General features: G+C 37.3%; 2 protein-coding genes across 2 annotated transcripts; one reads left to right on the top strand and one right to left on the bottom strand.

The window, feature by feature from the left end:
- Nucleotides 1-405: 405 nt before the first annotated feature.
- Nucleotides 406-4,872, bottom strand: LOC116841508 (protein zer-1 homolog). The gene is made up of 9 exons (XM_032809538.1): nt 4,410-4,872; nt 2,862-3,144; nt 2,451-2,748; nt 2,138-2,343; nt 1,858-2,029; nt 1,288-1,611; nt 1,053-1,202; nt 689-941; nt 406-605 (listed from the first exon to the last, which is right to left on the bottom strand). Exons 1-9 carry the CDS (start codon nt 4,870-4,872, stop codon nt 406-408), a joined length of 2,349 nt encoding a protein of 782 aa, XP_032665429.1.
- A 4,459-nt stretch (nt 4,873-9,331) lies between these two features.
- Nucleotides 9,332-10,888, top strand: LOC116841563 (nuclear speckle splicing regulatory protein 1). Its single transcript, XM_032809636.1, has 2 exons — nt 9,332-9,497; nt 9,565-10,888. Exons 1-2 carry the CDS (start codon nt 9,481-9,483, stop codon nt 10,709-10,711), a joined length of 1,164 nt encoding a protein of 387 aa, XP_032665527.1. The 5' UTR covers nt 9,332-9,480; the 3' UTR covers nt 10,712-10,888.
- Nucleotides 10,889-12,257: the final 1,369 nt, after the last annotated feature.

Genomic DNA, 12,257 nt, shown 5'->3' with positions numbered 1-12,257 from the left:
CACAATAAGGTTCGATAAATATATGCCAATGACTGAATAGTGGACTCAAAGTATTCAACGCATCTCTTTCATACACGCACATACGCATACATACAGTCCTTCTAGTTTGAGCGACCGTTCATCACGTGTCTACCTCTTTCGCCGGGCAAACTATCGTGGAGTTGATTCAACGCGTCTACTTTCAATCTGACCTGCCTACTCCGTCCGCTAATGGTACTGGTTATGTTCAGTTTCTGTTTAGAACGACAACATGAGGTCCGTTCTTTTAAGCTGAACTTTTCAGTTGTACTTTCTCGCCTGTAAAATGAAACTAGCGTACAACTGAGCATTGAAAAGAAATGTAGAGTTTCAGTTCAGCTGAAAAAAACAGATTGGGACGTGCAGAAGACACCATCGACATCTGTCTTAGCCGTCTAGACTATACTCCGCGTCTAAAGATGAATGAGAAATGTTTACGTCGTCTGAATGGCAATCGTAATTACAGCAATTTTCAATCACATAGTTGGCGAGTTCTTTTATACGTTCGTACGGCCTGGGGTCTAGTATCACTTTTTGCAGCTTATCCATTCCTCCTTCTTTCACCACCAACACGCAATATTTGTTGGCTGTGAACAAATCAGGTTAGATATAATAAAATAGTAGAGAGCCAAAACGATGTATATACGTGTGTTTCTCATAGTATACGTACGGTATACTTTTGTGAGGTTAGCCAGAGCCCAAGCTGCCCAATGCTGACATGGAGGAGTATGATATACATCCAATAGACGCAACAGAGGTAGGAATGAGCGATAATTGATATTACGTTCTGCGGACAGATCCCAACTTTCAATTGCTTGTACCATATATTCAAGAACCTCATTACGGGTCGGCTTTGCTATTGTCCAAGCGTCAACGCCATCAGAAGCCATATGTGCCAATATACCAGCAGCGTTATACGGAACCTATGTGAGTGAAGAGAAGATGCACGTGTTTTATTAGTATCTTCTAAAGTCAAGCTTTCGAGTAAATAAGGGCTATGATAAGCTAAAGAAAAGGAGAAATGGACACGAAACCTCAATTCCGTCGCTATTGGAGCGTAATAGGTTGGCGAATACGATTACATATTGCTCCTGCATGAGATGGATCCGAAGATATTCGACTTCCGCCACGTTACCGAGTAAACCCATCATATTTCTTAATAATTCTTCTTTATGCGGATATTGCTGTGTGAGAAAATATTATTAAAGTTTAAATTAAGTGAAACTGTGAACATGGATTAAGTGTGTTGTAACTCGTGATAGAACATACCTCTACGCACAAAAGAAAGAGCGTCATGCCTTTATCGTCTAAGAATCGTTGACAATTTACAGACGTTTCATCAGTCATGTTCCACATGGTCGACCATGCGACCTCTAATACATCGTCAAATACACCGGTTTGTACCCTGTATTCCACCAAATCTAACATAGTTTTAACACAACCCAGTTTGCCCAGCAGTCTTTTCTCTCTGCCTTCCACTTGACAAGCCAAAGAATTTAACAGGTATATGCCGATTCTTTGAACAAAACTCTCCGGCTCCGAGTTCTTGGCCGAATGCAGAAGCACCTTAACCAGCGCTTCGTAATTTGACATCTAAAAGAAATACAAGATAGCAATTTTATTAGCGACAGGAAGAACGCCTGACTGTACCGCTTTGTCAATACGTTACGGCAAATCTCGGTGAATAATCACGAATAAGTGTGACTCTTTCAAGAATTTCATTGCAAACAATACGTGATCAGCTAATTCGGTCGGCAAGCATTGCGAGCTGCCCGTTTCGGATATTTCGTATCGCGTAGCAATATAAAAACATAAAAGAACACCCAAAGTGACACAAACCACGTCTTGTGGTATGCGGAATTGACACAATGCCAGACAACCGTTCCGCATCATGGTCTCCTCGTCTCGATGCATACTCATACCAGCCAGAAGAGTACTGATAATTCGTCTTTTCATTCGTGCAACTAGCTCAACCCTCTCTTTCATTTTCACTATATAAAATAAGGTAGCGCTGCAACATCGACACATACGTGTAAAATTGACCAATGATTCCCGCAACTGTGTCTCTCTTTTTCTTTCTCGATGTTATAAACGACTTGCAAATAAGACAATACGATACCTTCCCGATATTTGTATGTGCTTCTGAGCTGGATGCTTCTCCATCGCTTCTAACACGGTACTTAAAGCCTGATCCATTCTACGACAATTCTCATATCTAAACACATGATATAAGTCGCTCAGCACTTTTTGCAACAACTCTTGCTTATTGTCCATACAAACTGCAGCTGCAATTAATATCTGGTCTTCGTTCGCATCGCCCGCTACCTAAATCACACCGTACGATGAGCATCAACAGGACCAAGGATAATAACACGAACGCGCACGAGTGTGCCAGTGACTGACGAGCTAAAAATACACATAAGGGAACTTACCACTTTTGCCGGTATGTCGTGCCTCCTGCAAGCACCGTAGGCGGTACCATAGAGACCTAAGAATTGCAAGGGCCTGTGTATTCTAGACGCGAGCCCCGGTATGTCGGAAAGCTGACTGAGATTGGAGTCCTCGACATTTGTGTCGCTGGGACGTTCGGCTACGCCTCTCCCCGCGAGATTTGTACCGCCGATGTCTAAGGAGACCAATTGTGGTAAACCATTTACTAAGTCAGATAGAATCTTATTGGGATTGTCAAATTGTCCATTCTTAAAAATTGACTGCGAGATATCCAAGTGCCTGCAACAGTGCGCTCTATATAAACACTGTATTGACACAAAACCTATGATGTGTTAAACACATGATATTAAATTGTTTGTTCCATATATTGTAGATAACGTCTTATGATCTACCTTAAACTCTTCAGCCGACAGATATTTTTAACAAAGGATTTTGAATTGCTATTGACTTTGACATTGTACAAAGTTAAAGATACTAGGCTTGGTACCAGATAAAAAAATTCAAAGGTATCAACGTTAGAACTGTTTGACAAGTCCAAGTGTGTCAGGTGGATTAATCCCTCTAGAAGCAAGAGGTATTCCGACGTAGGTATTCCCACATATCCTAATGATAAGCGCTTTAAGTTGGGTGTTTTAAATACATATTCACGCTTGTAGTAAATGGATAAGTTTTCACCTGAAACGAAATCAAACAAATAGTTTAATCTTCTTGTTAGCTATTACTTCTTGGTCTTAAAATAAATCTATACTTCATTAATAAGTCATGTCAAATTCAGTGACTGTTTTAATACAAATATTACTATTTGCAGATGAAGGAATAAGCATAGGGAAAGCATTTCTATGAGAAATTTCTTTGGTTTTCTTAGCTGACGTAATGCCTATTCTGAGATGTATAAAGAAATTCCTATCTGGTCTGTATGCAAATCTTCAGAGAAAACACTCATTGCAACTTGCAAAAGTGACCATCAAATTACCTTTGGAATAAGCTTTAGGAAGATTAAATGGATTTGACAAAGTCACTTTAAATATGAGATATCACAGAATATCAAGAATGGATATGTTCTTTACTGTTGGAAAAGTGATTATCAAAGACTACTAGAGGCAAGAATGTTTAAATTTGTTCAAGTTTGTTTATACTGGAAAATCCTGCAATAGTTACTGCTGACCAATTTATGACAAGATGGATGTGGATACTGTTATAGAAAACTCCTTGAAACATGGCAATAGGTCTATTTCTTAATGATAAAATAACAATAATTAAGAGTAACTTCTTGATAGGTCATATAATTCTAAAAGTTTACACTTTTAATTTAAGATTCGTGAAACAAGAGTTGATTTTATATGAATGTAAAGGAGGAGAATATTCTACATCATTGTCAGACTCATAAGAATTAGTTCTTATTTTGAATTCTCTTTTATCAATAAAAGTATCTTTTAATGTGACTTATAAATCTTTTGATTAGTTTTCAGTTACATTTAGAGGCACTTTCATTGATAAAAGAGTTACAAATAAAGGCCAAGAAATACAGAATCTGACATTTTTTGTTCTAAATCTGGAAAACACAAGGATGAACAAACCAATAATCAATACTAAAATGCTGACTGATTTGATTCATAACTTATTAATGGAAAAGATACAATGGAACAGTAACCAACTATGTATCCTACATGACTGTATTCCAAAATCCTACTTGACAGGTGGAGTAGCGTTTCAATCAAAACAAAGAGAACCAAGATTTCTTTATCATGATTGTTTAATTGAATGTTACTTTACCTACTGAGTAGGTTTTTGGGAAATGGCTTTACATAGGTTTATTGGCTTTTGCTTACTTTATTACTATTATTAGATGTTATTATTATTAGTATTAAGTGTTATTAGATATTAAATACATAATCCATGTGTGTGTGTGTGTAGATTATAACTGTACTGAAAACTCTTACCAACGTTTAAACTTGATGGTATCACCATGGAAGTGCCGTGAAACGCTAAGCTATGCAGATTTTCTGAATTATTATTAATATGCTCAATACAGAGTTCTGTTAAGTTACTACAATCCGTAAGTTCTAAGTCGTAGAGCTTATGGCTGGCGAGTGTGTGAACCGAATTGTCGGTCAAGCTGCAATTGGAGATTTTCACGTGCTTGAGTCGAGTCGCCGACAGATTCTTGAAAATCGAGAAGAAACAATCGACGTCCTCGGTCGCCTCGCTGTGCTGCGCATATTCGATAATCTTGTCGCATATCTCGCTCGGGAAAGTTAATCCTTTCCTCAGTATCCGGTGACCACGCTTCCCCTTGACCGAGATTATGTCGAGATTCTCGCAGATCAGTCTGAAGCACAGGTCGGTGAGCCGCTCCGGGCCTACATATTGATCCTTGTGAAACAAATCATCCAGCTCCGCCATTCTCCCGACGTATTTATTGGATCACAGTCGAATTACGCATGAGAAAATGCGCGCTATGCTCCCACTAGAATTACGCAATTCACGACACGTTAAAGACTCAGAGGAACACGTCCCCGATGTGTCAAACGGAGCATCAGCTGGGAACGCACGACATGGCGTGCCAGAAATCGCATATCATATACCAACTTCCACCAACGGCATTTAACCGTTTTAATAACCCGCACTGTCTTCGCTCCGCGCTAATAGTGTCGATGAGCGTCTCGCAACGCTCGCGACCCCATCGTCGAAAAGCCTAACGCGGCAGGTGCGCACATATGTACGACGCGTGTCAAAATAACTCGACAATCGAGGAAACTCGATCCACAATTTTCCGAAAAATTCTCTGCTACAGCTGTTACCACTGTCGCCACTACTACCATCCCACTACTACTATCGCTACTACTACCGCTACTCTACCACTACCACTGTCACCGTCGGCTCCACCACTACTGTCAACTATCGGGCGATCACTGTGTTGTCACGTTGCGCTTCTCTCGTTTTCTCCCTCGCCTTCGCGTTATCTCATGCGAAACGTGTTCCGCACACAATTACCGCTTGACATTTTTCACGGATCACTGTGCTATCATGAGTAATTCGCTATCGATTGTTAGGGCGTGAGTCATTTGCAATACGATTTAAATACTTTCCAATGCACATTTTGGAACACACCGAATTTTCAATACTGTAAATCGCTACTCACGTACCTGCGCAGTAATCGGTAGCTCAAGTTTTTTCTGACTGTGAAAGTGGAAAAATGTGAGACAGCCAAATATATATAATCTTACGCTATTAATCAAATTTGACAACGAATCAGTCCTTTTGTAAACTTCGCAACTAGCGTTTTTCACAATATTAGCTGCTTCTCAAGAAACAATACAAAAATTATAAATAAAAACTTATTTATGATACTCTCATTTTTTGTTGTTGAATGTTTCCTTTTCTTTATTTTAAACTTAGCTGTCTTACATAATATTATCGATGTTTAAGAGAAGAATATATAAATATCACAAAATGGATAAAAAATGCAGTTATAAAGAACAAACTGCGATTGCAAATATGAAACATAGAGAATAGAGCATGAAATACTTGAATCACACATAAATAGATACGTATTTCCGAAATAAATCATGGGAGATATATCGTAAATATCCTCTATTGCAGGATTCACACGGCGTCCGATGTCCGACGTACGACGTCCGATATCCAATAGGAGAACAGCTTTCTAATACAGAATTCAACTTTCCATTGGAAAGCTGTTCTCCTATTGGATATCGGAAGTCGTACATCGGACATCGGACGCGGTGTGAATCCTGCATATGTGCTAGGCCGCGTTCCGTGTTAAGGCCATCACACACAAAATTACATAGACGCATATGCATAGCATAAGATAGTATGGACCAATGAGCATCGAATATTAAGTATCAATCATCAATATGGCGACTTAATATTCAATGCTCATTGGTCCATATGATCTTATGCTATGCATATGCGTCTATGGCTGCGTTCCGAAATGCACTGCCAGTACTGAAAATCTATAGTTCATGTTACGTATATTATAGAATTTCAGTACTGGCAGTAAATTTCGGAACGCAGCCTATGTAATTTTGTGTGTGATGGCCCTTAGGGTGCGTTCAGATGGAGAAAGAAATAGCGTAACGGAACAGTTACGAAAAAAGAGATATGGTCAGCCAATCAGAATAATTGCGTTTTCATTCCGTTCCGTTGTTTGATAGATGGGTTTCACGTGGCACGGAACTGAGTCTCTATTCTTGAAATTTTTGCGTAAACGTAATTTTAATTGCGCAAGTATTTTTTAGTATGATTAAACCTGCACAGTAAAACTTACGTATACGCAACTATTATAAAAATAGGGGCCCTGTTAACGGAACAAAAACGGAAAACATTCTAACCTATCGACATCGAAGTGTGGAGAAGTGTGTCGGTGTGTAACGTGTTTCTCGCGACAAAGAAAACGAAAAAAACTGTTTATTATGGCAAGTCAACAAGTGTTTAAGAAGTATCATTGATATTTACTTATCTATATCAATGAAACAATGTTTGAACAATGTTTGAATTTTCAATATTTGAAATGTATCAATGGTTGCGTTCAGCAGAAAAAGCTGATTTGCAACTGTTGTAAAATTCTTCGTGAATCTAATTAGTATATGCTCTTGGATTCAATCCAAATTAAGAGCATATTCCAATCAAGATTCCATCCAAGATTGACGAATTTTACAACAGTTGCAAAGCAGCTTTCTCTGCTGAACGCAGCCATTGCCGCTGTTACGTACAGATTGAGTATAATGCCGCAGGCAAATAAAATTTCTGACTTACCGACCTCCGCGCCCAATTGTCCGAAGTGTCGCTTTTGTGGCTGCGTGCAGGTTCCACTGAAATATATACTATTTGGAACCAGAGCTCTCAATTTTGTTACATTAGCAGCATGCTGGCAGCGTGGTGGGGGAACTCACATAAACGAGCGCCCGTACTGTAGGCTCACGACACGGGCGTTCGCTTGTGAGTTCCCCCACCACGCTGCCAGCGTACTGCTAATGTAAGGCCCGATCTACAATAGATGGAGTAAGGAGTAGGAGTAGGAGTAAGCAGTAAGCAAATTGGCCAATTCCATTCTCACAATTCAAGAATAATCGATTATGATTAGTCCATTTACTTACTGCTTATTTCTTACTCCTACTCCTACTCCTTACTCCTACTCCTACTCCAACTATTGTAGATCGGGCCTAAAGGTCGTTCTACATTAGTTGCAAGCCGATCGCAAGCAGATAGTCAATAGCACCATTGATGCTTCTGATTGGCGGTCGCAATAAGAATTGCGTCTGTTGTTGTCGGCTTGCAACTAATGCAGGATTCACACCGCGTCAGATGTACGATGTCCGATATCCAATAAGAGAAGAGCTTCCTAATAGAAAATTCAATTCTCCATTGGAAAGCTGTTCTCTTATTGGATATCGGACGTCGTATATCGGACATTGAACGCGGTGTGAATCTTGCATAATGTAGAACGACCTTTACGGTTGCTTTCCAACAAGAGACACAAGTCGACATAAACATCATTCTATCTTTGTTCCACATTTAGTGAGTAAGAAAGAGTGCCTTCCAATTGTTTAACCATCTTGACACACACATACACAAAACCAGTTTATTGGTCACATATTATCTAAAATATCTTGTAAGATAATATGCAACCAATAAACTGGTTTTGTGTAACACAGTGTACGCAACTGGAAAGCACCCTGTGTCGACTTGTGTCTCTTGTTGGAAAGCAATCTACTGTTACGTCCCGGCGGGTTGCGGCCACGCTGCCGTGAAGAATAGCGCTCGAACCCTAGCACGGGATCAGATCGCAATTTTTCGGGCTAAATGAATCACGTGATTCTACCCGGGGATTCGTGCGATCAAGGGTAATCACGATGGATTCGAGCAAGACGTGTAGTATAATCACTGTAGTGTAACCTTACGGTGGGTCGGACAGTCGCAGGCTTTAATCGTAATTTCGCGCGTATAGAAATAATGTAGATAATGACTTACCAGTGGTCGTCCACCGTGCGGTTGCTCTCTGTACCCCTGGATGGCACTCTCGTGGCTTACGTGGATCGGTACCTCCTGGACCTTTAGATGCTGCCGACTCTGGGGAACCTCGTTCTAGATCGCGCGGCGGCGAGTTCGAATATTCGAATCACTTGTAATTGACCGATGGGCACTAGGGAGGAACATCGCACGTTTCGCTTAGGTGTAGGAGGAAATGTGCCGTATAAGAATGTTCGAATGAGAGGGAGTAGAAATAGAATTACTGCCAATCAGAGCAAAATTCACTAAGCTCAAGTTTGGTCTGATTGGCCAATTTTCAATTCAATCTCAATCTTAATCTGTAGTCTGATACGGGCTTAACTGCTACGCCGGTCACTACTGCTACTGAACTTTTGTGATCCCTTTAGAAGGGGGTCTGAATAGTAGTGATGCCATCTGAGATGCCTTCCTTTTGGGAAAGAAAGGTTTTGTACCTGGAGTGTCTCAGATAAAGGATTATTTGGACAAAAATTATCATTGGCTGGCAGCCTGGTCGGTCGGACGTGACACTACTGCTGCGTTCCGTTTCACGCATATGCGCGCATTTATCTATAGTTCATGTTACATATATTGTAGGCAATGCGCGCATAATGCGTGAAACGGAACGCAACCTACGTATACTGTAGGAAATGCGGGGTGTATATCAGTTGGACACGGGGCAATCGGACACAGTCCAATCACAAGTCGCTGTTCCAAGGGACCCTACAAATGTCTCTAATCACACGGTGCTGTGATTGGCTATGTCCAAATGCACCGTGTCCAAGTGCACCGCTCCCGGAAAAAATGCGCGCTTCATGCGCAACTCGGAACGCACCCCTAAATTCATGCAATACTCTCATCGACGGCTTGTGAGTTTGTCTATCTTGGTTATAGCCAGATCGCGGCTATGCTATTTTAAGATTTTTGTTGGTTAGGTTTCACTGATGTTTTCGGATTTCCTGATTTTACGCATTTTATTACAGAGACATTGATATTAGTGCAATGGCTGATAACAAGCAGTAAGTAATTTAAGTATCAAAGGTTCTATTAAATCTTTATATTCATATTGTTACTCGAAATGTTCAGGTATGGTCTGATTTTGCCAAAGAAGCAACAGCAGAAAATAACACCTAAACTCGTTAATGTTTTCGGAGATGATAATGCTTCTGATGAGGATGATGCCACTGATTGGGTTCGGAAGGCTCTTCAAGCAGAAGGTGAAAAGAACAAGATGAAAAGACAAACAAAACTTGACATACAGAAAGCATTAAACGAAGACCCAACAATTTATCAGTACGATGAAGTATACGACACTATGGAACAAACCAAAAATAAAGTAGACGTCAACAAGCATAAAGACAAGAAACCTAGGTATATAGAAAATTTGTTAAAAACAGCTGAGCGAAGGAAAAAAGAACAGGAACATAGAATAGAAAGAATGGTACAGAAAGAACGTGAAGCAGAAGGTGAGATGTATGCAGATAAGGAGAGCTTTGTCACATCAGCATATAGAGCAAAGCTGGAAGAATTCAAGAAGATTGAAGAAGAGGAGAACAAAATGAGCAGATTAGAAGCTATTGGTGATGTAACAAAACAACAAGATATGTCTGGATTTTATCGTCATCTGTATGAACAGACTGTTAATTATCAGGATCAGAGCAATGATGATGAAAGTTGTAAGAAAAAGGAAAAGGACACTGAACTGAGAGAATCAAAAATGCTAGCAAATAGTACAGATGAAGCAAGAGAAAATACAACAATGAATAAGGCGACAAATACAACAGATGAAAAATTGAAAGCATCTGCAAAACATAGAAAGCCAAGGCAATACAGACAAAGAGCAATGGAGACCTATGAATCGGATTCAGAAAGTGAAACAAGCAAAGAGAAATTACAACAAAATCAAACTGTCACTTCATCAATAAATAAAGATACTGATAAATCAGAAATACAAGAACAAGAGAGAAAGAAACCAAAAAATGATGTGAATGATGTGGAAACAAATAAATGTACTACAGATACAAAAAATAAAGATTCAAATGTGAAAGAAGTTAAAACAGTCCAAGATAGTAAGACAACTGTTTCAGAGAATGAAGTAGTTGTAACAGAAAAAAAACCTATTGAAAAGAAGGATAGGTCCTCTATCTGGAAGAAAAGAACAATAGGTCCAGCATTTGAAGCAGCATTACAGAGATATTATGCGAGGAAGGCAACTAAGCTGGTTGCAATATAATTTTAGATGTATATACGATATAATTTTAAGTGTAATTAAATTATAAATATTTTATCATTACAATCATAATATACTTTTTCTGTTTCTATATTAACTAAAATATAGTTTATAAATATTGCCTCTTGTTCCTAATTCCTAGATGGTCAAATCAAAATAAAATTATTTGAATTTTAAACAGTTGCAATGATACTGATTGATCTGTCTTACTAATTCATGATGCTTGTGCAAATTCCAGACCTACTATTTTCTTTTCCCCAATTGAATTTGCTATAATAGTAAAATCTTATCAGGCTATTAACGTTTCACTGTTAAAAATGTATAATGAAAAAAATTATGACTTCAAATTATTTATGTAATATTAGAGAAAATATAAAATATATTTAAAAATAAATGTATACATATATAGATTCAATATTTAATCAATAATTATGCAACTTAAGTAGGAGTTATACAATTGTTTGTAAAATATATATATTATAACTAGATAAATGACATTTTATATTTAATTTTCTTATCAACAATTTTATTATATATTTGTATTCTTAACTCAGCAATTCTATTCATTTTCTGTATATATCTAATGCGTTCAAATTGAAATTAACATGTTTTTAAAAGAACTGCGCGATATTTTAATCGCGCGTATGTACACACCATCTTGAAATTTCTAGGTGTTAGAAGTACTGGATATAAGATTTTTCTCTTTAAAATAAAAATCAAATTAAAAATGAAATTATTTTGAAATAAGAATAGAAATAAGTTATTTTTGAAATAGAAATTGATGCAATATAAAGATGAACGAATATATATAGAATATATATATAGAATATATATAGAATTAAACATTTTTTATAAAATCGAGTTTATACAAGCATTGTAACTTCTTTCACATGGCACTTAAATAGAAAGAGCAAGTAAATTTTTCAATAAAAAGATATATATTTATTCATAATGTTAATTTCATAAAATGTAAACTAAGTAATACTTTTATTTTTGATTCTAGATCTTATTGTTTATGGTGACGTTTTTAAAGTAGTGATTTAAAGTGCTTTTTCATTATGATATGATCAAAATGTTCTATTTTTAAGACATTCTGCATTAGCACTATTTAAGATGTATGTGTGTGTGTGTGTGTGCGTTTACGCAAAGCATATCGTATACATGACAGAGGTACACTGTGTCTTAGACCAAACATTTTATCAGAGTATATGTGATCACAAAAAAATATAATTATATAAACATAAATAATTTGAAACTTTATTAAAAAATTTTGATAAAAATATATGAAATATAGACGAAATCACTTTTAAACTTGCTTTTAATACGAAACAAGGCGCTACAGATATATTATTTGTTATATTTTAATAAAGCTTAAAATAATCTATATCTTTTTTATTCTTATTTATAAAACATACTGATGAAATTTAATTAGAAAATCATGGAACATTATGTATATTATATATACACACTTTATATATATATATATATATATATATATATATATATATATATATATATATATATATATATATATATATATATATATATA

This window comes from Odontomachus brunneus, unplaced genomic scaffold (genome assembly GCF_010583005.1).
Source record: "Odontomachus brunneus isolate Ranch 3 - 2012 unplaced genomic scaffold, Obru_v1 Obru_scaffold_016, whole genome shotgun sequence".
In the NCBI taxonomy this organism is placed as follows: Eukaryota; Metazoa; Arthropoda; class Insecta; order Hymenoptera; family Formicidae; genus Odontomachus; species Odontomachus brunneus.
The sequence above is the reverse complement of the archived record's forward strand: the minus strand, read 5'-3'. Positions and strand labels throughout refer to the sequence as shown.